We start from the raw sequence: 27,722 nt of genomic DNA, 5'->3' as shown, positions 1-27,722 counted from the left end.
ATGGGCCCGTGGCTGCGCTCGGGCGGGCTGGTGGCGGGGTCCACGCTGCTGTTCGGGGCTCTGCGCTGGGGGCTGAGCCGCTGCCCGCTGCCGGCTCACGTGCGCCGCGACGCCACCCGCGCCTGGCGCTGGAAGAACCTCCTCGTCTCCTTCGCCCACTCCATCGTGGCCGGCATCTGGGCCGTGGCCGTGTAAGCCCAGCCGCGCGACTCTCCCCCCACCCCATCCCATCCCCCGATCCTCCCCCCCATCCCGGCCTCTCTCTCCCCCCCCCGGGGCAGAGCGGGAGGACTGCCGCAGGAGGGGGAGGCTCGGTTGCGGGCCCACCCCCGCCAACAGCCGTTCAACGCAAACGGTGCGGGAGAGGGTGGATTGGCCGCCCCCCCACCCCAAGCCCTGGATCCCTCTTCCTGTAATGCAGCTGACAGTACTTTTCTCTTGGGGGGGGGGGGTGTTTGTGTGTGTCAAGTCGCGGCCGACTTATGGCGACCCCTTTTTTTTGGGGGGGGGGGGTTCATACCAGAGGTGGTTTGCCAGCGCCTTCCTCTGCGCAGCAACCCTGGACTTCCTCGGAGGTCTCCCATGCGAATACTAACCAGGGCTGGCCCTGCTCGGCTTCTGAGATCTGACCAGATCAGGCTAGCCGGGGCCATGATATTTTTCTTCCGGAGAGAAAGGGTGGTGGTGGTTGTTTTTCTTCTGGAGAGAAGGGTGGTGGTGGTGTTGTTTTTAAATTCTTGGAGTTTTGGAGAGGAAAGGTCTGCTCCCCTTTGGAAACACCGGAGCCATCTTCCGGGTACCTTTGAAACGCCCTCCCAAGCGGAGGTTTGTTGTCGGAGGAGAGGAGGATTCGAACTTGTGCTGCGGTCTGCTCGATGGGCAGGGGCTTGAGGCCTGGAAGAAGGGACCCCTCTTTCTCGGGTATGTGGGTGGATGTGCGTTTGCACTTCCCATGGCTTGGCTTTGCAAATACAAACTATCCCTTGGCTCGGTAGATGCCTCTTGGTGATGCTTGTGTGACGTGCCGCACCTAGCCTGGAATTTGCGGGTTGATCGGGTGAGGGCAGGGGAGAAGCCTAGATGGTTTTTTGGGGGTGCCTTGGAAATAACGCGATCCCACAATTTAGATGCAGCTTTGGGCACAGCAAGGAAACGGAATCCTCCAACGACTCCTTGGCTTCCTTTGAAAACCACTTAAATGAGAAGCCCATTTTCCTGAGCCTGATTTGTTCTTGCAGGGCTTGGCAGATGCCCGAGATCTTCTTGGATATCATTGATACAACCCCGCCTTCTGGACATCTGCTGCTATGCTTTTCTTCAGGTGAGACCTAGCGTGGACGGCTTTTAACAGGATAAGACAGGTTCATAGAAGGCCATGAATGGCTGCTGGCCATGGTGACTAAAGGGAGCCTCCACAGCCAGAGGCAGTCAACCTTTGAATCCCAGTGCTAGGAGGCAACCTCAGAGGAAGGCCTTGGCCTCTGTGCCCTCAAGGGCAACTGGGGAAGGGCTTTGGCTCAGTGGTAGATTATCTGCGTGGCACGCAGAAGGTGCCAGGTTCAATCCCCGGCATCTCCAGTTAAAGGGACTAGGCAAGTAGGTGATGCGAAAGACCTCTGCCTGAGACCCTGGAGAGCCTCTGCTGGTCTGAATAGACAATACTGACTTTGATGGACCAAGGGTCTGCTTCAGTGTAAGGCAGTTTCATGGGTTCATGTGGTCAGCCAGCTTGTGAAAGAGGATGCAGGGCTGGCTAGACCACTGATTCTGACCCAGCAATGCCCTTCTTTTGTTCTTAAGGGCCTCTCTCAGCCCAGAGGCTCTTCTCTGATTGCTTCAGCTTGGGTCTAGTTCAGCAGGCCGAAGGATTAGCTGAATGGGGAGAGCTGGGCAGGGAGTCTGGGGTTCGAGTCTTGGTCTGTCACCTTGCAGGCAGGATCTTCATTTCCTAAATATGCAAAGACAGCTTTCTACCCAGGATGCTCCAGTGGCACACAGATGTCCCCTGACAAAAATTTCCCATGGGGAGGTTTCTCAGTAAGAACAAAGAGCTTGAAGTTAAAAGGGAAATAATGAGGAGGTTGCAGATTTTTAATTGGACAGGTAACAAACTTGAACTTCAGGCTGTGGCGGTTCCACTTAGTCTCTGAAGCTTCTCTGGGTCTGGCGGAGATTCCATTTATGAAACAGACCCGGGTTGTAGGGAAACTATATTGGTCAGTAGAGAATTTCCAAAGACAGCAGTTGTGTGGTCACTTTTTATGAAGGACAACCCCAATGGCATGAAGCAGCAAGCAAATTTTCAAGATCACCAGAGGTTTTTATTGGCCAAATGTGCAGCGCACAACGAAATGGGGAGGAGACAATCGAAAGGGGGGACAGGCGAAAGGCAGCTATTTGAAAAGTCTTGAATTCTAAGAACATAAGAAAATCCATGCTGGATCAGACCATCATGTCCAGCAGTCTGTTCACACAGTAGCCAACCGGGTGCCTCTAGGAAGTCCACAAACAAGACAACTGCAGCAGCACCTTCCTGCCTGTGTTCCACAGCACCTAATATAACAGGCATGCTCCTCTGATCCTGGAGAGAATAGGCATGCATCATGACTAGTAGCCATTTTGACTTCTAGTCATGAATACCCCTCTCCATGAACATGTCCACTCCCCTCTTAAAGCCTTCCAAGTTGGCAGCCAACACCACATCACGGGGCAGGGAGTTCCACAGTCCTTTCACATGAGGATACAAGATCTCTCCAAAGCATCTGTTCCGATGTTTTGATGATGCATGGGACCAAACTTAACAAAGCCTGTGTCTGGAAGAGCTGTGAAATTACAACTCCTTGCCGCCAGCCCACGAGATGAGCTGAACTCCAGTCGTGTCCAGTCACCTGTAGAGGCCATTGCTCAATGTTTCTATTGAGCATTTGTTGGATCAGAACTCTCACGCTGCCCTGGATTCTGTGGCAATGATTTCTTCAGACGCCGCCCCAAACTTCCTTGTTTGTGCAGCACCAGCAGAGGCGGCCTCCACTTTGCATTGCAGGGGGGGGGATTGCCTCACTGCATTGATTAATGGGCTTCCGCCCAAAGTGAGGGTTTCCTAAGCCCGCAAAGAGGATTGCAAACAAACAGGAGGCAGGGGACAGCCCCGGATATGGGCACCGATGAGAACTGGCATTTTGTAGCTAAATGTGTACACTGCTCGTTGTAAACACCTTCAGGTCAAACGACCAAAGTGGTCTTCCCTAGGAGGAAGAGGTAAAGCAACCGGGAGCTTTTTGTGTTTGTGTGTAAAGTGCCGTCAAGCCGCAGCCAACTTATGGCGACCCCTTATGGGGTTTTCATGGCAAGAGACTAACAGAGGTGGTTTGCCAGTGCCTTCCTCTGCACAGCAACCCTGGTATTGCATGGTGGTCTCCCATCCAAATACTAACCAGGGCTGACCCTGCTTAGCTTCTGAGATCTGACCAGATCGGGCTGTACCATGCTGCCTTCCCTTCTGGAAGCTTTTTAGTTTATATAAAAAAAGATGAGAGCACTTTGGCAAACTGAATGAAAGGCAGCTATTCCCCCTCTTTCAAAATACAGGTTGCGTATCCCGTATCCGGACTGCTTGGGACAAGAAGTGGTCCATATTTCGGATCTTTCCATATTTTGAAATATTTGCATATACATAACGAAATATCTTGGGGATGGGGCCCAAGTCTAAACACAAAATTCATGTACATTATTTATATGTTTTATATACACTTGGAACACATAGCCTGAATGTAATTGTAAACAATATTTTAACTGTTTTTGTGTACGTTGAACCATCAGAAAGCAAATTGGCGTGCTGCTGAGGGCCTGTGAGTAATGCTTGCACGCCGGCCCAAAAAGTCTGGTTTTTGGGTCACTCCAGATATCGGATGTCCGGATAAGGGATACTCAACCTGTATTAGAATTTGGAGACACATATTGAGGTTATTGATAGTAGTGTGCAGGAGAGACAGCTGCTTCACACGTTGTGGAATTGGTTTATGGAACTCACCGCCACAAGATGTGGCAATTACTACTAGTTTAGATTAAAAAAATAAACAGATGTTCATACCAACAACTATGGGCCATGTTAACTTGACAGGACCTTCCATCTGCAGAGGCACTGTATCCCCATACCAGGGTGGATCGGCGCCTCCAGGCCCTGTCAGAGGTTAGCAGAGTCATTGTACAGAGACAGAATGGAGGATTGCTTGGTCTGATCCTGCAAGCCAGTTGCTACTGTTTCTAACCAGTTTGAAGGTTAAGACTGAGAGATGTGCCCCTACCACAAGGGATGTGGGATTTCTAGAAAACCATGAATTGAGGAAGCTTGGTACCTTGAATAAAACACAATCTAATCTAGATCACGATGATATCTGAAGAAGTGAGCCGTGGCTCATGAAAGCTCATACCCTGCTTGAAATTTTGTTAGTCTTTTAAGGTGCTGCTGGACTCTTGCTCTTTTTTACTGTTTATGACCTAATCTCGTGACTCTAATTGTAGCACACCCAGAGAACTGTGCATAATACGCCGCTCATGTGCTTGTCTGCTCATCTGTTTGAATAGCATGTAGGTTTGGGCCACGGAGGTCACTGGAACACCTCAGTTTCACTGCGACTCCGTGGCATCACTTGCATGACTTTGTTATTTCCACATCAGATTGCGCACTGCAATATCCTTTCCACCGTGTGAGAGGAACATACAAATAAGAATATTAGCTTGGGTTTAATTCAACCTGCCAATCTGGTGAATTCATAACTTGCTTTTAAAAATTCGATCGTATGTGTTTGTGGTTTTGTCCCCCATTCTATTTGCAAATAAATAAAATGTTGTTCTTTCACATACACACTTTCCTAGGGATAATAACCTGAAAAACATTAATTACAACTTTTGAACTGCTCCGTTTGCCTAATATTCTGTAGGCAACAGCAGCCATTCATTGTTGTTAATTTTATGAAATAGTTCAAAGAAATGGTCAGAGGTTTTTTCCCCCCACAGAAAAATAAAAGCACTGGGAAATTTTCCACTGTTGAAAATATCTCCCAGAGCCCCCCGCCTTTTTTTTTGCCCCACATCTCTCGTTTGCATATATGTGGCACTGCTGGAATTTTGGCACATGTGGCCATGGCACAAACGGAATGTCTTTCTCTCCTCTGCCAGGTTATTTCATCCATGATTCCCTTGACATCATCGTCTGCCGGCAGTCCCTAGCCTCGTGGGAGTACTTGGTTCATCATTTTATGGCAAGTATCAGTGGGGTGGCAAGGTGGGGCGGGTAAGGATAATCTTGGGATAGGGCTGAACCGTTGCTCGGCAGCGGACTTTGCGCATGACCCCTGAACCTTTCCCCGCCACGCTGGTAACTTCCATATTGGTATTGGAGTCCAGAAGATGAGGAATGCATTGTGCATATGGATTTGTGCAAACGGCTGTGGGAACTGGTGGGAGTTCGTCCTGCTCCTGAATTTCCACTGGCTGTCACTCCTGTGTTTCCAAGCTAATCTCTGCAAGCACGGGGATTAGCAGCTTGCTCCAGTTTTAATGTTGAGCGTGTATTAATGGAATCCAGAATTCTTGGGAAGGGCGGACAGTACAGCGTGATCACCAGTTGACGGAATGCACAGAGCTCCCATCATCTTTCGGCATTAGCTCCAGACAACTCCGGGGATCGTGCAAAACTGCAGATTTGAAGGAAAAGCCACTTTTTAGGAGTGTTGGTGGAAATTTTTCTTCCCAGTTAAGCTGGATGGTTTCTTCAGCAACTGCAGAACCTAAGTGCCAATTTCATTCCAATGGAATTGGGTACCACTCATTCCATCTCTGATGCCCCATAAGAAGGAAGGGGGCTTGGTAGAGGTGAGTTGCATCTGGGATTCTGCCCGGGAGAACATCAGCACTTCTCTGCCTCCACACCCTCAGCCATCTGGTGAAAAGCTGCAAAATAGTCTACAAGGGTATATTCATCTTGAGCTCCAGCAAGGAGGTTCTTTGCACATAATGAGGTTCGCATAATTGCACATAATGAGGTTCAGAATGTCTAGGCAGAGGGAGCAGAAGGAGGATCTCATTTTGGGGTTCCTCACTTACCGGCCAAATTCCTTGATCTTCTCTTTGAGCAATCTCAGCGAAGCTTCCAAAGAACCCCCAAAGGAGGGGGCGGGTCTTCCAAAAACAATTTGAACACTCCCCGCCATTCAGGATACGTACCCTTATTGTGCAAAATCTGACTCATCGAAGATTAAGGGAGCTGCAAGCCAGAGGCACTGATGAGGATCGAATTCTGCTGTGTAGATAAACCAGATTCCCGTGTTGTGAGGCAAGACAAATGTTGTTTGCTTTGTGTTCACCTGCTCTCAACAATGGTAAAACATGCATCCCAGTGAGTATGAATTGACTGCTGCTTTTCTCAGGCAAACCTAGAATCAAAGAGTTGGAAGGGGCCACACAGGCCGTCTAGTCCCAGCCCCTGCTCAATGCAGGATCAGCCTAGAGCATCGCTGACAAGTGTTTGTCCAGCCTCTGCTTAAAAACTGCCAGTGAGGGGAAGCTCACCACCTCCCTAGGTAGCTGATTCCACTGTCGAACAACTCTTACTGCAAAAAACCTTCTCCTAATATCCAGCCCGTACTCTCCACCTGCAATTCAAACCCATTATTGCAAGTCCTATCCTCTGCTGCCAACAGGAACAGCTCCCTGCCCATGTCTAAGTGACAGCCCTTCAAATACTTAAAGGGAGCAATCATGCTCTTCTCTAGACTGAACATTCCCAACTCCCTCAGCCTTTCCTCATAGGGCTTGGTCTCCAGGTCCCTGATCATCCTCCTCTGCAACCGCTCCATTCTGTCCACATACTTTTTGAAAACGGGCCTTCAGAACTGCACGCAATACTCCAGCTGCGGCCTGACCAATGCTGTGTACAGTGGAGCTATGACATCTTGCGATTTGGATGTGATGCCTCTGTTGATTCACCCCAAGATCGCATTAGCTTTTTTTGTTGCTGTATCACACTGGCTGCTCATATTTATCTTACGGTCCACTCGTACCCCAAGATCTTGTTCACACACACTGCTACCCAGAAGTGTATCCTCCATCCAGTATGCATGTCCCTCATTTCTGGTACCCAGATGTAGAACTAGACCAGTGATTCCCAAAGTGGGCAGTACCACCCCCTGGGGCACGGTGGGATTACCTAGGGGGGCACTAAGAGGCAAGGGAGCAGCAGGGGAGCGCTAGAGGTGAGCCCCTTCAACTGTGTTGTTCACTAATTTACAATAGATCAAGCTATGGCACTGTGCTGGCAAATTTGGTGGAAACGATCAGAATTTTCCCCCAGACTTTGAAGAGCTGTTACCATTGGATCAAGTTCATCAGATTTGTTGAGTAAATTTCAGCTAAAAAGTTTTAATTTGATTTTGAGTAGATTTGCAATTAATTGTTACGGTTTTGAAATTTTATTGTTCTTATCTTCTTTAGTGAGTCATGCAAACCTCTATTTTGAATAATCCTTTTTATAGGGTAGGCGGTGGGGTTGAGTCTGTGGAACCAAGGAGGTGGTGGCCCGAAAGGTTTGGGAACCACTAAACTAGACCTTTGTCATTACCTGCTGTTTCAAAAGGATAATAGTTTAGATGTGGAAGAAGGCCACTGAGTCCCAGTTAACCCTCCTTCTCCCTGTCTCTCTCAGGCCACCACCGGTTTATTCTCGGGGATTTTGCTGGACCGCTTCGTTGGGGCGGGGCTGATCGTGCTCTTTGTGGAGGTGAGCAACATCTTCCTGACCATCCGGATGATGATGCGGCTGGGCAACCTGCAGTTCCCCACCCTCTACAAGGTCAACAAGTACGCCAACCTGGTGGCTTACTTCCTCTTCCGCCTGGCACCCCAGGCCTACCTGAGCTGGTACTTTGCGCGGTACGTGGAGGCACGCGGGCAGGGCGCCTTCCTCATGTTCAACCTAGTGCTCCTCGACTTCATGATCCTGGCGTACTTCTCGCGCCTGCTGCGCTCCGACTTCTGCCCGGGTGCACGGCAGGAAGGCCCCGACAGCGAGAAAAAGTTCCTCATAGACTGAGTGTGGCCCGGAAGGAGCCCCTGGTGGAGGAGTTGGGGGGAGAAACCCCATCGGTCCCGGCCTTGAACTTGAACTGTGTCACCCATGTGCCTTAACTGTCGTAGACTCTGCATTCATCACGCTGTTCCTTAAGCTGCTTCCTTCCTTGTTGGCGTGGGGGGGGGGTACGGGGTGCAGGAAGATCTGAGTCTCTTCTGTACTCTGGAAAGAACTGGACTATCGAGCCTGATCTGAGCTCAGAAGGGATCGACGAAAGGAGGGGGAACCTGTCTTTCCTGTTGTAGGAGTTGTTTTCACCCATTAAAGTCTGTTTGCACCCTGAGTCCGCACACCAGGGCTGTCTTTCCAGTGCGGTCAAGTCGGGGCTGTCGCTTTGTGTGGTGCTTCGGGGTCAGTAGCCCTCGGCTTCAGGGGGCAGAAAGTGTGCCAAAGGGGGCACCATTTTGATTCCCTGTCGGTGGGCTTCTGGAAAGGGCGCGTGGAATCCAGCCTAGGTTAAACAAAGTGGGAAGGCTGATCCAGGAGAGCAATGCTTTCAGGGGCCCAGCTGAGGGCTGCTGCTGAAACCCTGTAAAGGGGGTGGGGGGAGGAGGTGGCCTGGCTTTGAAGAAAGAAAGGGGAAGTTTCACATTTCTGCTGCCTTGGAGTGGAAGTCAGCAGAGGGGATGGAGCTGTTGCCATGCCCACGGGATGCGCGGCCTAGAGTGAACTCGCAGCTGGTTGGCTGGCTGTCTCCCCTGGCAGCTCCTCACCTGAGCCACCCACCCAATCCTGGCCCTGGAATCCAGGCTGGGTTGCCTCACCTGAGCCTCCAGAGCAGGCAGCCCCTGGGGAGCATGGAAAGGGTGCCTCTGTCTGCTCACCGGGATGGCTGGGAGCCAGTTTTGCTGGGCTGAGAAACTTTCTTGGCAGAGCTGTGCATTCGCTTGAACATTTGTTTATTTTACTTCATTTCTCTCCTGCCCTTTCTCCCCAAAGGGGACCCCAAGCAGCTTACAGCATTCTCCTCTCCTCCGTTTTGTTCTCACAACAACCCTGTGAGGTAGGTTAGGCTTAAGAGGGTATGACTGGCCCAAGGCCACCCAGTGAGCTTCCATGACAGAGTAAGGATTCAAACCTGGATCTCCCAGATCCTAGAGCAGCACTCTGCTAGTCTGAGTAGACAATACTGACTTTGATGGATCAAGGGCCTGATTCAGTATAAGGCAGCTTCATGTTTTCCCCTGGAATTTGTGGCCAAATGATGGGAGTTGGCTCCAGAAGGCCTGGGTTCGAGACTTTACTCTGCCAAGGCCCCAAACATATGACCTTTGTGACATCACCCTTTCAGAACAAAGTTTAGCAGGACTGTGCATGCCTAACCCTGGGAGGGGAACTGGAAAAAGCAGCAGACAGATCAGGTCAATAGCATGCACACACCCATAGACACACAATTGCTTTTTGAGATGTGCTCAGCATTTTCCTTGCAGGCTTCCAGAGTTAAGCCTATAAATCCTCTGGAGCCACCTGAACAGAGATTCTTTGTAATGCCAGAAATGCATGAGAACAGGTAAGGCCTCATGTCAGAAAACAGTCCCGCCCCCCAACCACCCCACCCCATCAAGCAAGCTGACAACGGTCATTCCTGCCCACAGGCAGCAAGACTAGAGGGGGAAGGGGGTGTTCCCACCCTTGACATTCCTGATCTCCCCCTCCCCACAACACAAAGCATTTTCCCCTAACATAATAGGTTGTCTAAAAATTTATCTTTGCCTTTTCTTTACACCTCTTTTCAGCTTCTTTGTAGCGGGGCCCCCCGTTTTGCTTGGCTGCCTGCTGATTGCAGAATTGGGCTTCCGATACAGAACCCCACCCTGTCCATACTCACGTTCCTGAGCCTTCCTTGCTTTCCCTTGAAAACCAAAGGGCAAGTTGCTAGCCCTCAAGGGCCTTCCTCAACTCTGCCTGGGGGCTTAGGCCAAGGGTGGAAGGCCCTTGCGGTGGGCACAGAATGGGCTAAACCTTGTGTGTGCCAACAGGAGCTGCTTGGAGAAAAGTTAGAATGCATATGATAGTGCCTGCAGGTTTGGTTCGTATCATTTGGGCTTTTCGGGGCAGGAACAGTTAATAATTTTGTTTTAAATGAAAGCCCCCCAGTCTGAGCAACATTGCCCATCACCTCCCCCTGAAGTGCCAGGTTTGGAGAGGTCTACTCTGACCTCATTCCCTCGTCCTGCAGCCCCACCAAGGGAGTGCGTTCAGTCCTTCCAGGGCTGGGGTGGGGGGAGATAAAGGAAGGGCAGGCAGCAACAGCACAGCCTTCTTGCCTGCAAACTCAAACAAGCCAGGAGCATAGGCTGGCAATGTCCGTCCCCCCCCGACCCCCGGCTACCAGCAGCAGATGGGGGTTGGGGGTTGGGTTGCCAGAACCAGGTTGGGAAACTCCTGGAGATTTGGGGATGGAGCCTGGGGAGGACAGAGACCTTGGAGAGGGGGGGTTCAATGCCACAGAATCCATCCTCCAAAGCATCCATTTTCTACAGGAGAACTGATTTCTGTAGTCTGGAGATGAGCTGTAATTCCAGGGGATCCCCAGGTCCCGCCAGGAGGCTGGCATCCCTACAAGAGCACTAAATGGGGCAGAAGAGGGCAGCTGGCCAGAGGGAAGGGCTCTCTCTTCATTTGGGGGGGGGGAGAAGAACTTCAGGTTTTCACTGGCAGGCAGCGATTCCCCCAAAGGGCCCCAGAGCCTTTGTAGAGTTACTTCTCCGGGCACAGGGCCAGTCTCCTCAGCCCAGGGAGAAGCCACAAAGGCATACCAAGGGTCCCCCCCTCCGAGCTTAAGTGGTTCAGCAGCTATTTGCACATGGAGAGGGGCAGTAGCTCAGGATTAGAGCGCCTGCTGCCCCTCAGGAGGCCCCTCCCCCTGGCACAATCAAATGTACCTGCCTTCTACTGAATCAGACCCTTGGTCCATCCAAGTCAGTATTGTCTACTCAGACCGACAGCAGCTCTCCAGGGTCTCAGGCGTAGGTCTTTCACATCACCTACCTGCTTAGTCCCTTTAACTGGAGATGCCGGGGATTGAACCTGGGACCTGCATGCCAAGCAGATGCTCTACCACTGAGCCACAGCCCCTCCCAAGGTTAAAACTGCTGGGAAAGACGCCTGCCTGCCAGAGCCAGTGGACAGACCAACGGCCCAACTCGCTGGAAGGCACCAGTACCCCCTTGCTTGAGCAGAAGAGGAACGGGCCCTATCTAGCTGTTGCCGAAGCGTGTCCAGGTTAGCAGCAAAGTGCTTTGTGAGCAGGAAGAGTCAGAAATTTGGATGGGAGACCACCAAGGAATACCAGGGTTGCTGTGCAGAGGAAGGCACTGGCAAACCACCCCTGAGAGTCAGAAAAGCTGTTTCCGCTCGAAATGAAGCGAGTCCCTCCTGCCTTGCCGATTCCCGAAGGCTGTTTCCTGCACACAGTTGTTATGCAGCTGGTCAGCAAAAAGACCTGCTTGAGCTTGCTGACATCGTCCCACTTGCATAGTCAGACCCGAGGCAATTAGTTTTTCTCCAGAGCAACCAGAGAGTATGCAACGGTCCGGGAAAGAGAAAAGAGGCGCCACCTCACCCGGCTTTCAAAGTCTGCCTCCCAGTGCTCAGCATGCTAACTAGGTCGAACGCCAGCACAGTGGCCAGGCCCAGCTCAAAGAACAAGCGGTGCCCAACAGGTTGAGTGCTCTGACCTGCGTGGCTCAGGCTAGCCTGATCTCGTCAGATCTCGTAAGCTAAGCAGGGTCGGCCCTGGTTAGTATTTGAATGGGAGACCGCCAAGGAAGTCCAGGGTTGTTATGCAGAGGCAGGCAATGGCATAAGAACATAAGAAAGGCCATGCTGGATCAGACCAATGTCCATCAAGTCCAGCAGTCTGTTCACATAGTAGCCAAACCAGGTGCCTAGGAAGCCCCCAAACAAGACGGCTGCAGCAGCACTATCCTGCCTGTGTTCCACAGCACCTAACAGGCGCTCTCCTCTGATCCTGGAGAGAATAGGTATGCATCATGACTGGTATTCATTTTGACTAGTAGCCATGGATCGCCCTCTCCTCCATGAATATGTCCACTCCCCTCTTAAAGCCTTCCAACTTGGCAGCCATCACCACATCCTGGGGCAGGGAGTTCCACAGTTTAACGGCAAACCACTTCTCTCCACCTTCTGCCTTGAAAACCCTACAGGGTCACCGTAGGTCGGCTGTGACTTGACAGCACATTCCACCACCCACAAGTCAAGCTGGGATGTGGCATGGTATAACCCGATCTTGTCAGATCTCAGAAGCCAAGCAGGGTCAGTATTTACATGGGGGACCACCAAGGAAGGCTCTGCAGAGGAAGGCCACAGCAAACCACCTCTGCTCACTTTCCCCAAAAGCCCTTTGCTGGGGTCGCCATAAGTTGGTTGTGACATGACGGCATGTAGATAAGTAATGATAACTTTTCAGAGGACACCTCTCCCTGGCTTTGCTCCACAAGGGGAGGCTCTTCTCTGCCAAGCGCCGCTCCTTCTAACAGCAAATTTGAGGGTCAAACAGCGCTGCTGCCACCCACTGCCCCCGGGAGGGGTTTCTGCAGACTTGGGAGATGACCCTATTGTCTAAGACTTTTTTTAAAAGAAGACAAAATGGCCCAAACAGAACCAAGCAACGGTTCTTGTAGGCTATCCGGGCTGTGTGACCGTGGTCTTGGCATTTTCTTTTCTGACGTTTCGCCAGCAGCTGAGAGGCACTGATCTAGAAATAACACATTCTGTTACCAAATTCCTAGCACTTGTAGTTTCTCTGTGCCATCACAGAAATTGATTTTAACTCGCCACGTTGTATTTTAATATTAACTGTTTTGTATTTTATCTTGCAGTGGTTTTGGACTCTGCTCAAGATCTTTGGTCAGAGAAGCATAATAAAAAAAGGCATTTAGGAAGAGGGAGGTAAATACACTTCCCCTCCACCCAAGCTTCCTGTGCAACTAGTTCTGAACGTCAGCAGTCAGTGCTATGAGAAAACTGTACTATACGCTTGTTAGGCGGCTAATGTTCAGGATGAATTTTCATCCCACCTTTCCCAAGAGAGGCTCAAGGCAGTTATAGTGGTTAAGATGTCAGACTAGGACCTGGAAAAGCAGGGTTCAAATCCCTATTCTCCCATGGAAGCTTGCTGGGTGACTTTGGGCCAGTCACACACTCTCAGCCCTGACCCTGGCTAGCATTGGGGATGGAAGATCTCCAAGGAATACCAGGGTACTCCAAGGAATACAGAGGCAGGCAATGGCAAACCACCTCCCAACAGTCTCTTGCCTAGAAAACCCTATGAGGTCGCCATAAGTCAGCTGTGACTTGACGGCAAAAAAACAAAAAGCTAAAAAGAGTAAAAGAGCAGAATGTGCAAATAAGCCACAAACCCAGAAGGAAATAGTTTTTGTTTGCTGACCATTAATACACAATCTAAAAAGGAACACCGCCAACAGCAGAAGAAACATCAGTGAGGAATATGGCTGCCAATCTCCAGGTGGGACCTGAAGATCTGGAATTACAACTGAATTACAAAATTGGGGAGGGGCTGTGGCTCAGTGGTAGAGCATCTGCTTGGCATGCAGAAGGTCCCAGGTTCAATCCCCAGCATCTCCAGTTCAAGGGACTAGGCAAGTAGGTGATGTGAAAGACCTCTGCCTGAGACCCTAGAGAGCCGCTGCCAGTCTGAGTAGACAATACTGACTTTGATGGACCAAGGGTCTGATTCAGTATAAGGCAGCTTCATGTGCTCATCTCCAGACTACAGAGATGAATTCTCATGGAGAAAATGGCAAGATTATACCCCACTGCGGCCCCTCCCCAGGCTCCACCATCCCAGGGGAGGGGCTGTGGCTCAGTGGTAGAGCATCTGCTTGGCATGCAGAAGGTCCCAGGTTCAATCCCCGGCATCTCCAAGGGAATAGGCGAGTAGGTGATGTGAAAGACCCCTGAGACCCTGGAGAGCCGCTGCCAGTCTGAGTAGACAATACTGACTTCGACGGACCAAGGGTCTGATTCGGTTAAGGCAGCTTCATGCGTTCATCTTATCTCCAAGAATTTCCCAACCCAGAGTTGGCATTCTTAGCTGAAGCACACAAACCCTTTTCATCCAACATCCACTTTACAGGCTTCCCTAAACGTTGGTGAAGATGGCATCCTCCTATTTCCCATAGCACCAAACCAGGGTACTAATGGAGGAAGTTGGGCAGCGGAGGTTGAGGACACTTCTCAAAAAGATGGAAGTGGAGAGCAAGAGCAGATGGGAAGAGCGTAACTAGCACACAGGTTCATCTCAAGAGAGGCACATGGCTCACAAAGGATCTGGAAGGCGGCACTCGGCCCCTTCAGTTGAACACAGAAACCGGCCACCTCTGTAGAACAGGAAATGCCGATTCAGGCTGGTTTCTCAGTCAGGAAACGAACAGTCACGTTAAGCAGCACGTTCTGAGTGCTCTTGAAGGGCAATCCCACAATGAGCGTGTACTCCAGCCTGGAGCTGACCTTATGTGGATTAGCGAGGCCAAATCAGTGAAGACCAGAAAAAGGGACGACAGCTTCAAAGCAAGGCAAGTGAGCAAGAAGCAACTTGTCCTGTCCCTGGAATTTAGCAGCATGGGGGAGGCTCTGCCTGTTTACCTCCCTGGGATTCTTCTGGGGCCTTCCCGCTTGTTCCCTCAAATACTGTCCTACAGTAAATCCAGAACACTGTCCTCCTGAAATCCCAAACTCCTTTTTCTGGAGAGGGAGATTTAGGTGGGAGTGGGTGGGATTTTCCAATTATTTATCTGCTCCATAATTTTTCCATAGGCCCCGACTTGTCCTACAGCAAATGGAAGACAGTTGGCACACAAGCACCTGCAGCGGACTGATAAAGAGAGCCGGCATGTGGAGGTGGATAGAATGTTAGAGGAGTATCTGGGAGAGATGAGTACGAATCCACCTTCAACCATGGAAGCTCGCTGGCTTTGAGCCAATCACATTCTCAGCCTCACCTACCCCGCAGGGTTGCCGTTCTGAGAAAAGCAGAAGAGGGGGAGAATGGTGTTGTAAGCCACTTAGGGTCCCCCATTAAGGAGAGAAGAGGGTATAAATAGGAATAAATGGCTGTGTTCCCAAGAGGGCCGCACCACAAACATTGATAGGACAGGATTCCGTACCATGTACACACTAGGGAGCAAAGTTTAACAGTATAAAAAAAGCTTTCTGCTATTGACAGGTAAACAAAGAGTTTCCCCTATAAACTCTGCAGAAGTAATTAAACATTAGGTTAAAACCTTCAAAGAGACACAGCCATTCCACAACCACCTGAAGTTCTGGAGAACTCAAAAGCTTACGTACTGTGCTGTGCTACTTTGACCTTTCAGTTTTGGATTTTGCTATGGGCCAGTAATCTTCAGGTGATCTGTGCCCCATTGGCTATGCAAAGGCACAAAGTTTATCAAACAACTCACACAATGCCTGCGGTAGATTTTATGACCTCCTGCTCTTAAGTGATCTGGCCTCCAAATCGATTGAATTAAAAAACTTAATTTAATAGGTGAAAGCCTGGGGTGATTGTGACCACAGAAATTTATTTCCCCAAATGACGTTGTTTCCAAAGGAAAAACTGGAAGTTTGGGAGAGAAGGGGAGAAACTCCAGTAGAATTTGTTAAATACTTTTAAAAACAAGGTTTTATTCATTCAATAGGAGCCCTGTGGCGCAGAGTGGTAAGCTGCAGTACTGCAGTCCAAGCTCTGCTCACGACCTGAGTTCGATCCCAACGGAAGTTGGTTTCAGGTAGCCAGCTCAAGGTTGACTCAGCCTTCCATCCTTCCGAGGTCGCTCAAATGAGTACCCAGCTTGCTGGGGGTAAAGGGATAACTGGGGAAGGCACTGGCAAACCACCTGGTAAACAAAGTCTGCCTAGTAAACGTCGGGATGTGATGTCACCCCATGGGTCAGGAATGACCCGGTGCTTGCACAGGGGACCTTCACCTTTTTTTTATTCATTCAAACACATAGCATGAAGATTATGTAAGAATCTGTAGCATCAGATAACAACTGCATGTATACTGTACGCATACACATTTTCCTGGACATCTGTTTAAATGTAACTAATTTTATCTGTCATTAATATACTATAATGTGGATGAGTCTAACATTATGAAGTTTAACTTGAGCTCCAAATATGTTATTACCATTCTGTTATTACCGTACAAGAGTTCTGTTATTACCGTACAAAGAGTGTTTATGTTCAAAAAAACTCTGGCTTACTACAAATATTCTATTTTTTCCTACCTCACAGAAACTGAAATACAAGTGCCTAATAAAGTAGCATACGGTGGAACGCTTATTATCCCCCACTTCTCTCTCAAAGGGGCACCCGAAGCAAATTACATCCTCCCCCTCTCCATTATTTTCTAACAGCCCAGTGAGCCTCCATGGCAGTCAGGATTCAAACCCGAGTCTCCCAGACTCTAGTCCAACATTCTAACCACTATATGGCCAGTGCTCTTCTCGCACACTGGCTATAACCAGTTTGATTTGAACAAAGGCATTTGTACTTTGACATTTCATAATCATGCTAACTAGTTTAATTTTATATGCTAAGTTATAAGTGATGCATTTTGTCTTGCTAAAGCAATAAGTTTAGGATTTATAAGTGAACCCTGCACATGTGTGTGTTTAAATTTCTATTGATGTCAAAATTCTGGAAATTCTTCAAGACATCTCTAGTTTCAACTTTCAGCACAAGAAGCACCCACAATCCCACCCCCACCGCCTTACAATTTGCATTTCTCACATCAGTCTGCAGCTGTTGCTACCACATTTGCTGTGGCCAAGAAAGGCTTCTTTTCTCCTTCATTATACGAACCCAGCTAATCAAGGATCACAGGGAATGCATTGTCATGGTGCTACACAGCCAATCATCTCAGGCGAGGTTGCAAAGTCAACAGAGAAGGAAAGCCATCCTATAATGATTATATCCATGACCCCAGTCATTAAGATCACCCTCTGTACAGGGAAACAGACTGCTGAAACAGCACTAAGGGGCAAGTGCATACTTCTACAAACCGTACAACCCCTTCCCAGTCCTCTTAACACAGTAATAATTTTACCTGACCTCTGTTGACAACACCAGGTATTAATTAGGATGACCATCAGCTTGAGTATTGTATGTAAATCCCCAACTATACTCACATGCTCTAATGGTGACCCCTTTATTGCTAGAGGGTCCTACCTGTATGGGGGTATGTGGGGTAGAGGCAATCTATGGGGCAAAATGCATTTCCAGACCCCAAGGCACAGATAAAAACAGCAGTCATTCAAGTTGCCCACCTCTGTTTCCTACCCACCTCCCAAGCAATTCCTTTGGTTTGAAAACACATCTAGAGTCAGTGTGGTAGTAATAAGTGTTTATTGTGCAATTGTATTGTACAGCTCTGGCAATACTCTGCTTAGATGATCCCAATCTGAAAAGAAACAAACAAACAAAAGAACTGTGAGCTGTCCGGCAGCAGCCACAGAAGCATGGAGCTCTCTGGCCCACCACCCTCCAAGCCCCTCCCAACACCCAAGAAACTCTTGGAAAAGATCTCCCCATATTCCAACAGAAAAAGCAGAAGCTCAGATGTCTCTTCAGGAAGCAAAGCTCATAAGGCACAAACATCTCTGGAGGGATCTCTGTGCATCAGTGGTTCCTTTGAAAACATCACATGGCTCAGTCTGAAAGTGTTTCCATCATCTGCACAGAGCTTCCCCCACCAGTATCCAGCTTCCACGGCTAACAATAAGTTCCAGAGACTGAAACTCCCAGAGACTGACACTCTTGCGTTTCATGAACCCTGTAAGAACTGCCTTTGTTCTCACATGCACTCTGGACCACTGGTGCGTTACAATTCATAAATGGCTTATACCAGAGGTACCAATGCCAGTTTGGGGTTGGGGTGGGGGGGGACAGTATCCTTTTCAAAAGGAGACAAGCAGACAGAACAACAAAACAGATGTAAAGGACGTCCAAGGCCATAGTCTGGTCAAATAAATTATTTTGAAAGATGCAGCCCTTACAATTCTGCATGACAAACCACCCTTGCCAAAATTCCTCCTTCTATAGAGTAAGAGTTGGTTTTTATATGCCAGCTTTCTCTATCACTTAAGAGAGAATCAAACCGGCTTACAAACACCTTCCCTCCCTCTCCTCACAACAGACACCCTGTGAGGCAGGTGTGGCTGAGAGAGTGTGACTAGCCCAAGGTTACCCAACTGGCTTTATGTGTAAGAGTGGGAAAACAAATCCAGCTTCCTAGAATAGCCTCCGCCGCTCATGTGGAGTGGGGAATCAAACCCGGTTCTCCAGATCAGAGTCCACCGCTCCAAACCACCGCTCTTAGTCACTACACCACGCTGGCTTCCATGAGCGTTGCCCTTTTGGTCACCCTAAAGAGGACAGGCGTGCATGGTGTAAAAGCAGAGGTGGGTCCCATGCTGCAGCAAGGGACCTGAACACAGGTGCAGAAAGGTTGAAGACGGCTGGCCTGTAGAACCAGCAAGGCATCTTCAGTTACAACTGCCAGTTGTCATTTCTACCCTTACTAGGGGGACAGGCCAAAACAGACGCTATGGCAAAGAAGAAAAGGATTTGAATATCATCCTCCTTACCTTGTTGGCAACATCTAGCGCATCATAATCTGGAGCAAGACGGACATAAGCCTTTTTCTCACCATCAGGCCTAGAACAAGACAAGTGGTGTTAACTTTTGGGGTTGCTTATACCACATTATTCCTGCTTTTGAAAGGTGTTGAGGTGCAGAGAAAGGCCAAAAAATCTATTCTCACTGAACATGCAGGAGACTAATGTGGGGAAATTCACAGTATTTAATTTCTAGTTGATAGTCATGAACACTCATGAAAATACTGAGTGTGGATAGTCATGAACACACATGAAGCTGCCTTCTACTGAATCAGACCCTTGGTCCATCAAAGTCAGTATTGTCTACTCAGACCGGCAGCGGCTCTTCAGGGTCTCAGGCTGAGGTCTTTCCCATCACCTACCTGCCTAGTCCCTTTAACTGGAGATGCAGGGGATTGAACCTGGGACCTTCTGCATGCCAGGCAGATGCTCTACCACTGAGCCACAGCCCCTCCCCTTCTGCTATTTTTTCTCTACTAAACAGCAAGAAAATATGCTTAGATAATCAGTGGCTTCATCAAGACATTTTATAAATTCTTATTTGAACGAAAAACAAATCTTTTTTTTGAAGCTTCCTAAGTATATCAAGCCCTGACCTGGATGGCCCAGGCTAGCCTGATCTCGTCAGATCTCAGAAGCTAAGCAGGGTCAGCCCTGGTTAGTATTTGGATTGGAGACCACCAATGAAGTCCAGGGTTGCCATACAGAGGAAGGCACTGGCAAACCACCTCTGTTAATCTCTTGCCTTGAAAACCCCGTAAAGGGGTCGCCATAAGTCGGCTGCGACTTGACGGCACTTTACACACACACAAGTATATCAAACTATTGTGTGCATTAAATTCTACATAATGAGGTTCAGACTAAAAACATAGACAATCATGCTTAGATTTTACTAATAAGGCAGTATTTAATATTTCTGGAAATCACACGTCTGTCTACCACCATCTCTGGAGGGATCTCCGTGCATCAGTGGTTCCTTTGAAAACATCACATGGCTCAGTTCGAAAGTGTTTCCATCATCTGCACAGAGCTCCCCCCACCCTCCTCGCACACTCTGCCATTACTCACCGAATCAGTGTGTTGACCTTGGCCACGTCAATGTCATACAACTTCTTGACCGCCTGCTTGATCTGGTGCTTGTTTGCTTTCACGTCCACGATGAAGACCAGCGTGTTGTTGTCCTCGATCTTCTTCATAGCCGACTCTGTAGTCAGTGGGAACTTAATGATGGCATAGTGGTCCAACCTGCAGACAAATACAGGAAAAAATAACTGTGCATACCACAAAAATTAAGGATACTGCTGGTTAGGTAGTCTCTTGAAATGCCCTTCTTTACCCACAGATCCAGGTGCATCAGTATCTAATAAGCTATAATCACAAGCAATCAGGCTTTGGTCGCTAGAGAATCATCATGTGCACCTCTGGTCCTGTTCTTGGACCTGAATATTCACTGTACAGAGCTAAAATGTTCAGGGTGGAGGGAAGAAGCCCCACATCCCCATTAGGGATTAAAAAAGACCACATGGAGATATCCTATAACATACTTGCTTAAAAAAAAATAAACTTCTTGTTATATATAACAAGAGGGCTGCCATCCAATGAAAAAATATGCAATCTGATTCGATGCGCACTCATTATAAGCTCTTTTAGTCAATAGTTGTGAAAATTAATTCTTTTATTATCAAGGTGCTCTTTTATTGTTCATCTCACTAATTAGTTAAATTGCATCATCGTCTCAATAACATACAGGATCCTATCTGTCTTCGGAACTCACTGCCACAAGATAGTGTACTGACAAATTGTTTTAAAGCATGATTAAAGAAGCTCATTGGAGACCTCATTCATTGGAGAAGCTCATTTATCAAGTCAGGGACTTGATAAAGAAGACTTAGATAAATGGAGGCTTGTCACTGGCTATCGGTCATAACAAATAGGTATAAACTCTTCAGAAGAAGCATAATTAAAACTATCAGATGATGGCTAGCCTCTGCAGCTCACTAGAGTCAATTCTCTGGCCATTACTAAATGGATCATGTGCAGCTTTTATGCCCAACATACTTGTTCCTCCTTGGTGCACTCTTCCGCGGATACTTGGGCTGCCTCCGTAACCGCAGAGTTTTGGGCCTCCGGAAGGTGGGTGACGTCCGAATCTTCTTCTTGGTGTGACTATGGACACCTTTCAAGACTGCCTTTTTAGCCTTCAGGGCTTTGGACTTTGCCTCAGTCTTAGCTGGGACAGCTACAAGAGACACAGTTGAAAAAGCATGTACGTGTATTTAATATATGGTATGCAGCAAACCAGGTCACAGCTTCCAAGATCTGGGCATCAACCCTCTACCAATGAAGCTTATTCTCCTTCTCCCCCTTTAAAGTGAAGCAACATGTGCCTTTATGGCTGGCATGTGATCTAGGCACCCCAGAAAGCACAGGGAATGAAATGAACTGAGTTGCAACATAGGCCTAAGCACATGGTGAAAAAAAAAATCTGAAGGCATCCCTTAAAACTAATTTGCCTTACAGAGAATTTGGATGGTGCAGGGGAGACATCTGGTTAACAGCTAGCATCTATATTCTCAATGGGAGCAACGTTGTCTTTTCTCTGTCCCAGTTAACCCCAGGTTCACCTGGAGATGTGTTTCACACTCAGCGTCACCAAATCCAATTAAATCTGCAGGGTAACCGACACTTCTAACAGTGCAATCCTAAAGAGCGTTACTCTTGTCTAATCCCATTCATTTCAGTGGCTTAGACTGCCAAAAAACAAATCAGTGGGTTATAGATCAAATCAAGCCTGAACTGACCCTAGAAGCTAAAATGACTAAACTGAGGCTGTTGCATTTTGGTCACATTATGAGAAGGCAAGAGTCATTAGAAAAGACACCCATGCCAGGAAAAGTTGAGGGCAGCAGGAAAAGAGGACGACCCAACAAAAGATGGATGGACTCAATGAAGGAAGCCACAGCCTTCAATTTGCAAGACCTGAGCAAGGCTTTCAAAGATAGGACATTTTGGAGGACTTTCATTCAAAGGGTCGCCATGAGTCGGAAGCGACTTGACGGCACTTGACACCCAACACGGACTGGAGTAACTGCACAGAATTGTACTGCTAGACTCTTAGGGAACTTCAATGCACTTTGCATGTGGATTTTACTGTGTGCAATTACAACATCCACGTGCAAACGATGATTAAATTGCATTGAAAGTGCATTATTCGGCATGTGTGAAAATGCCCTTAAACCTGCGGCCTCTTTGCTTCCAGTGAGCTATAATAGAAAGGGACGACCGGCCAGCTCCTAGAGCAACCCAGGCACTTCAAACCCCCTCCCCATCTAAACGAAGCTAAACTGACTCCCCCCATCAACATCAACCTGACTTTAAAGTCATCTTCAGGACTCTTCTCCAGAAGGGGGGCCATCAAGCCCCCCCCCCTTGCGAAGAAGCACCACAACACGAGCCACGTTAGGCCACCTGGATCTGCGAGGAGGGTCTGGGCAAACGAAGAAGTCCGTTCCCCCCAGCAGTGGGGTGTCACCGCGAGACTCAACCCCCCCCCCGGTCAAAAGCTCCCCCTTAGCCTTTCAGCACAGCCCCATTGGGACCCCCACCCGCCGCCACCCGCTCCGGCCCGCCTCACCCTCCTTCTTGGCTTTCGGCGCCATCTTGGGGAGGCAACAAAAAGGAAGACCACGTGCGCCTCCCACGGGCTTATAGCGCCTCGGTCTCGCGAGAGTACGCGGCCTAACTCCACGGCGGAGAAAACCCCAAGGCCTGTCGGGGGACAAAGGAGGCGGGCTTTGACAGGTTGCTCATACATGGGCGCCATCGCGAGCGCATGCGCACTATCCCGCCCCGGGGGCGTCGTGGAGCGCGCGGCGCATCGTGGGAGTTGTAGTTGCAGGGTGTCCTATTTTGGTGATGTCAGAAACGTAGCTGGGACTTCACTATGTAGTGTTGCCTGCTGTGGGTTGAGAAGTGCCCTAGAGATTTGGGATCTAGGGGGTTACCGCACTTTGTATTCCCAGCGATGTATTAAGAGTTTGAAAGCGTTATAAAAAATACTGTTCGCACTTTCTATGGATTCCCGCCGATGTATTAAGAGTTTGAAAAAGTTATAAAAAATACTGTTCGCACTTTCTGTGTATTCCCACCAATGTATTAAGAGTTTATAAAAATACTGTTCGCACTTTCTGTGTATTCCCACCAATGTATTAAGAGTTCGAAAACGTTATAAAAAATACTGTTCGCACTTTCTGTGGATTCCCACCAATGTATTAAGAGTTTATAAAAAATACTGTTCGCACTTTCTGTGTATTCCCACCAATGTATTAAGAGTTTATAAAAAATACTGTTCGCACTTTCTATGTATTCCCGCCAATGTATTAAGAGTTCGAAAACGTTATAAAAAATACTGTTCGCACTTTCTATGTATTCCCACCGATGTATTAAGAGTTCGAAAACGTTATAAAAAATACTGTTCGCACTTTCTATGTATTAAGAGTTTGAAAAAGTTATAAAAAATACTGTTCGCACTTTCTGTGTATTCCCACCAATGTATTAAGAGTTTATAAAAATACTGTTCGCACTTTCTGTGTATTCCCACCAATGTATTAAGAGTTCGAAAACGTTATAAAAAATACTGTTCGCACTTTCTGTGGATTCCCACCAATGTATTAAGAGTTTATAAAAAATACTGTTCGCACTTTCTGTGTATTCCCACCAATGTATTAAGAGTTTATAAAAAATACTGTTCGCACTTTCTATGTATTCCCGCCAATGTATTAAGAGTTCGAAAACGTTATAAAAAATACTGTTCGCACTTTCTATGTATTCCCACCGATGTATTAAGAGTTCGAAAACGTTATAAAAAATACTGTTCGCACTTTCTGTGTATTCCCCCCAATGTATTAAGAGTTTGAAAAAGTTATAAAAAATACTGTTCGCACTTTCTGTGTATTCCCAATTTATTAAGAGTTTATAAAAAATACTGTTCGCACTTTCTATGTATTCCCACCGATGTATTAAGAGTTCGAAAACGTTATAAAAAATACTGTTCGCACTTTCTGTGTATTCCCACCGATGTATTAAGAGATTGAAAACGTTATACAAAATTCTGTTCGCACTTTCTGTGTATTCCCCCCGATGTATTAAGAGTTTGAAAACGTTATACAAAATACTTTTCGCACTTTCTGTGTATTCCCCCCGATGTATTAAGAGTTTGAAAACGTTATAAAAAATACTGTTCGCACTTTCTGTGTATTCCCACCAATGTATTAAGAGTTTGAAAATGTTATTAAAAATACTGTTGGCACTTTCTATGTATTCCCGCCGATGTATTAAGAATTTGAAAACGTTATAAAAAATACTGTTCGCACTTTCTATGTATTAAGAGATTGAAAACGTTATACAAAATTCTGTTCGCACTTTCTGTGTATTCCCACCAATGTATTAAGAGTTTATAAAAAATACTGTTCGCATTTTCTATGTATTCCCACCGATGTATTAAGAGTTCGAAAACGTTATAAAAAATACTGTTCACACTTTCTATGTATTCCCGCCGATGTATTAAGAGATTGAAAACGTTATACAAAATTCTGTTCGCACTTTCTGTGTATTCCCCCCGATGTATTAAGAGTTTGAAAACGTTATACAAAATACTTTTCGCACTTTCTGTGTATTCCCCCTGATGTATTAAGAGTTTGAAAACGTTATAAAAAATACTGTTTGCACTTTCTATGTATTCCCACCGATGTATTAAGAGTTTGAAAACATTATAAAAAATACTGTTCGCACTTTGGCCCCTTTAGCTGTGAAGACTTCTTCCAACCATTTATAAGCCGTGGTATCCAAAAACCCTTTTAAAGCAATGTTTTTTATAGGCTGGGGCTTGGGGGGAAATCTCAGCAGATGAGCTTGCAGGGTTACCGCAATTTGTATTCCCAGCGATGTATTAAGAGTTTGAAAATGTTGTAAAAAAAACATCGCTTTAAAAGGGTTTTTGGATACCACGGCTTATAAATGGTTGGAAGACGTCTTCACAGCTAAAGGGGCCAAGCAAAGTGCAAACAGTATTTTTTATAACGTTTTCAAACTCTTAATACATCGCTGGGAATACATAGAAAGTGCAAACAGTATTTTTTATAACGTTTTCAAACTCTTAATACATCACTGGGAATACAAGTGCTGTAACCCCCTTTGCTCTCTAAAGCAGCCATTTTTATCCAACGGTACTGATCTCTTGTCTGGATATAGCGTTGCCAACTCGGTTTGGAAATTCTTGGAGATTTGGGGGTGGATCCTGGGGATGGCCAGGTGTGGGGAGAAACCTCATCAGGGTATAATGCCAAACAGTCCACTCTCCGAAGCAGCTATTTTCTGCAGGGGAACTGGTGATCATAAGTCTGGGGGATCTCCTGGCCCTACCTGGAGGTTGGCAACCCTAGCCACCAATCATAGAGCAGTGTGCGGCCAACACCACTGTGACAGGCAGAATGAGACAGACAGCACACACTAATGTATAGGGTTGCCAACCTCCAGGTAGTAGCAGAATAACTTATGATCTCCTACAACTGATCTCCAGCTGATAGAGATCAGTTTAGACGCTTTGGGAATTGGACTCTATGGCATTAAAGTCCTTCCCCTCTCCAAACCCGCCCTCCCCAGGCTTCGCCCCAAAAAACTCCCACTGATGGTGAAGAGGGACCTGGCAACCCTACTAATGTAGCCACATCCCAAGCAGGGTTTATTTATTTATTTAATATATATCCTGCCCTTCCCCGAAAAAGGTAGGGCTCAAGGCAGCTTACAGCAATATAAGCACAATCGTATACAAATCAGTTTAAAACACTGTTCAGTTTCTATTGAAATCCAATAAAACTCACAATTTACATGTTATCAATCCAAGGCATCAGTAGAATCATGTATACACCCTCAGTCAGGAGAGGCAAGGGTTGCCAGGGCTAGGAAAATGTCCCTTTAATAGAGGCTCAATGTGTAGAAGAAGAGAGCTGATGATTTTCATGGCATGGAGGTAAATAACAGCACTTGATAAATAAGATCTCCTCAAGCCTCTGTTAAAGCCAGTACTGTGTAGTGGTTAAGAGTGTTGGACTAGTATGTGGGAGACCCAGGTTCAAATCCTCACTCGTGCCATCGAAGTTCGCTGGGTGACCTTGGGCCAGTCACACACACTCAGCCTAAACTACCTCAAAGGGTTGTTGTGAGGACAAAATGGAGGAGAGGAGAACAACGTAAGCCGCTTGGGGTCCTCATTGGGGAGAAAGGCAGGGTACAGATGAAATAAATAAATACATGAATGAACGGGACATTTTTCTCCAGGCCTGTTGGCAACCGTACATGCGGAATACACGAAGGAAGAGAACAAATGGAACACAGTGCCCTCTGCTGGAAGGATCGCCATGTGATGACCTGGAGGAATGAACCTCCTCTAGCCAGATCTGCAGATGTGGTTTTGAGTTCCGCCTCACAACCAAAATCAAACACAAGACCTGTGGCATCTTACAAACTAACATAACCGAGTTTCCTGTTGCCAGGCACACACATGAGGAAGGAAACGCAGTAAAATATAGCAGATTATTCAAATAGGGGGTTACCGCACTTTGTATTCCCAGCGATGTATTAAGAGTTTGAAAATGTTATAAAAAACATCGCTTTAAAAAGGTTTTTGGATACTACGGCTTATAAATGGTTGGAAGACGTCTTCACAGCTAAAGGGGCCAAACAAAGTGCGAACAGTATTTTTTACAACGTTTTCAAATTCTTAATACATCGGTGGGAATACATAGAAAGTGCGAACAGTATTTTTTATAACGTTTTCAAACTCTTAACACATCGCTGGGAATACAAATGTGGTAACCCTCATAGTGATGTTGGCAAGAGTAACACATGCAGCACAATGGCAGAGGAATATCCAGATCTGAATAAATGGAAACTTACATCCTTTATACATAATCGACCAATTTCAGGAAAAAATGAATTTTTAAAAATTATATAACTGAAAAAATAAACAAATTAAATTAAAACAGGAAGCTATAGGTAGTATCGTACTGCTATCATACTGCCCTTGTACAAATCTATGGTGAGACCACACTTGGAATACTGTGTACAGTTCTGGTCACCACACCTAAAAAGGATATTGCAGAGCCTGAGAAGGTGCAGAAAAGAGCAACCAAAATGATTAGGGGACTACAGCAACAGCTAGGGTTGCCAGGTCCCGCTTCACCACCAGCGGGAGGTTTTTGGGGCGGAGCCTGCGGAGGGCGGGGTTTGGGGAGGGGAGGGACTTCAATGCCAAAGAGTCCAATTGCCAAAGTGGCCATTTTCTCCAGGTGAACTGATCTCTATCGGCTGGAGATCAGTTGTAGTAGCAGAAGATCTCCAGCTAGTACCTGGAGGTTGGTAAGCTAGAACTGCCCTATGAGGAGTGGTTAAAACGCTTAGGGCTGTTTAGCTTGGAAAGAAGGCAGTTAAGGGGAGACATGATAGAGGTCTATAAAATTACACATGGCATGGAGAGAGTGGACAGGGAGAAACTTTGTTCCCTATCTCATAATACTAGAACACGGGATCATCTGCTGAATCGGAGGGTGACAGATTCAAAACAAATAAAAGGAAGTATTTCTTCACATAACACAGTTAAATGGTGGAACTCCCTGCCCAGGAGAGTGGGCATGTTCATGGAGGAGAGGACTATTCGTGGCTACTAGTCATGATGCATACCTATTATCTCCAGTATCAGAGGAGCATGCCTATTATATTAGGTGATGTGGAACACAGGCAGGATGCTGCTGCAGTCGTCTTCTTTCTGAGCTTCCTAGAGTCACCTGGTTGGCCAATGTGTGAACAGACTGCTGGACTTGATGGCCCTTGGTCTGATCTGGCATGGCTTTTCTTATGTTCTTAAATGTTTTATA

At 47.3% G+C, this 27,722-nt stretch overlaps 2 protein-coding genes and 3 non-coding genes across 5 annotated transcripts; 1 reads left to right on the top strand and 4 right to left on the bottom strand.

Moving 5' to 3' along the window:
- TLCD1 (TLC domain containing 1) lies at positions 1–8,089 on the top strand. Its single transcript, XM_056865368.1, has 4 exons — positions 1–191; positions 1,239–1,321; positions 5,179–5,261; positions 7,703–8,089. The coding sequence occupies exons 1-4, from the start codon at positions 1–3 to the stop codon at positions 8,087–8,089; spliced, it is 744 nt and encodes a 247-aa protein (XP_056721346.1).
- Positions 8,090–17,504: 9,415 nt separating this feature from the next.
- Positions 17,505–22,532, bottom strand: RPL23A (ribosomal protein L23a). Its single transcript, XM_056865094.1, has 5 exons — positions 22,427–22,532; positions 20,851–21,031; positions 19,861–20,037; positions 18,763–18,832; positions 17,505–17,576 (listed from the first exon to the last, which is right to left on the bottom strand). Exons 1-5 carry the CDS (start codon positions 22,449–22,451, stop codon positions 17,562–17,564), a joined length of 468 nt encoding a protein of 155 aa, XP_056721072.1. The 5' UTR covers positions 22,452–22,532; the 3' UTR covers positions 17,505–17,561.
- LOC130491844 (small nucleolar RNA SNORD42) lies at positions 17,790–17,854 on the bottom strand. The gene has a single exon (XR_008933869.1). It is a non-coding gene; the product is annotated as a small nucleolar RNA SNORD42 (small nucleolar RNA).
- On the bottom strand, positions 19,754–19,818 carry LOC130491845 (small nucleolar RNA SNORD42). The gene has a single exon (XR_008933870.1). It is a non-coding gene; the product is annotated as a small nucleolar RNA SNORD42 (small nucleolar RNA).
- On the bottom strand, positions 20,140–20,212 carry LOC130491846 (small nucleolar RNA Z17). The gene has a single exon (XR_008933871.1). It is a non-coding gene; the product is annotated as a small nucleolar RNA Z17 (small nucleolar RNA).
- Positions 22,533–27,722: the final 5,190 nt, after the last annotated feature.

The sequence above is a fragment of the Euleptes europaea genome, chromosome 19, assembly GCF_029931775.1.
Source record: "Euleptes europaea isolate rEulEur1 chromosome 19, rEulEur1.hap1, whole genome shotgun sequence".
In the NCBI taxonomy this organism is placed as follows: Eukaryota; Metazoa; Chordata; class Lepidosauria; order Squamata; family Sphaerodactylidae; genus Euleptes; species Euleptes europaea.
This window is presented reverse-complemented; position numbering and strand designations above follow the sequence as displayed.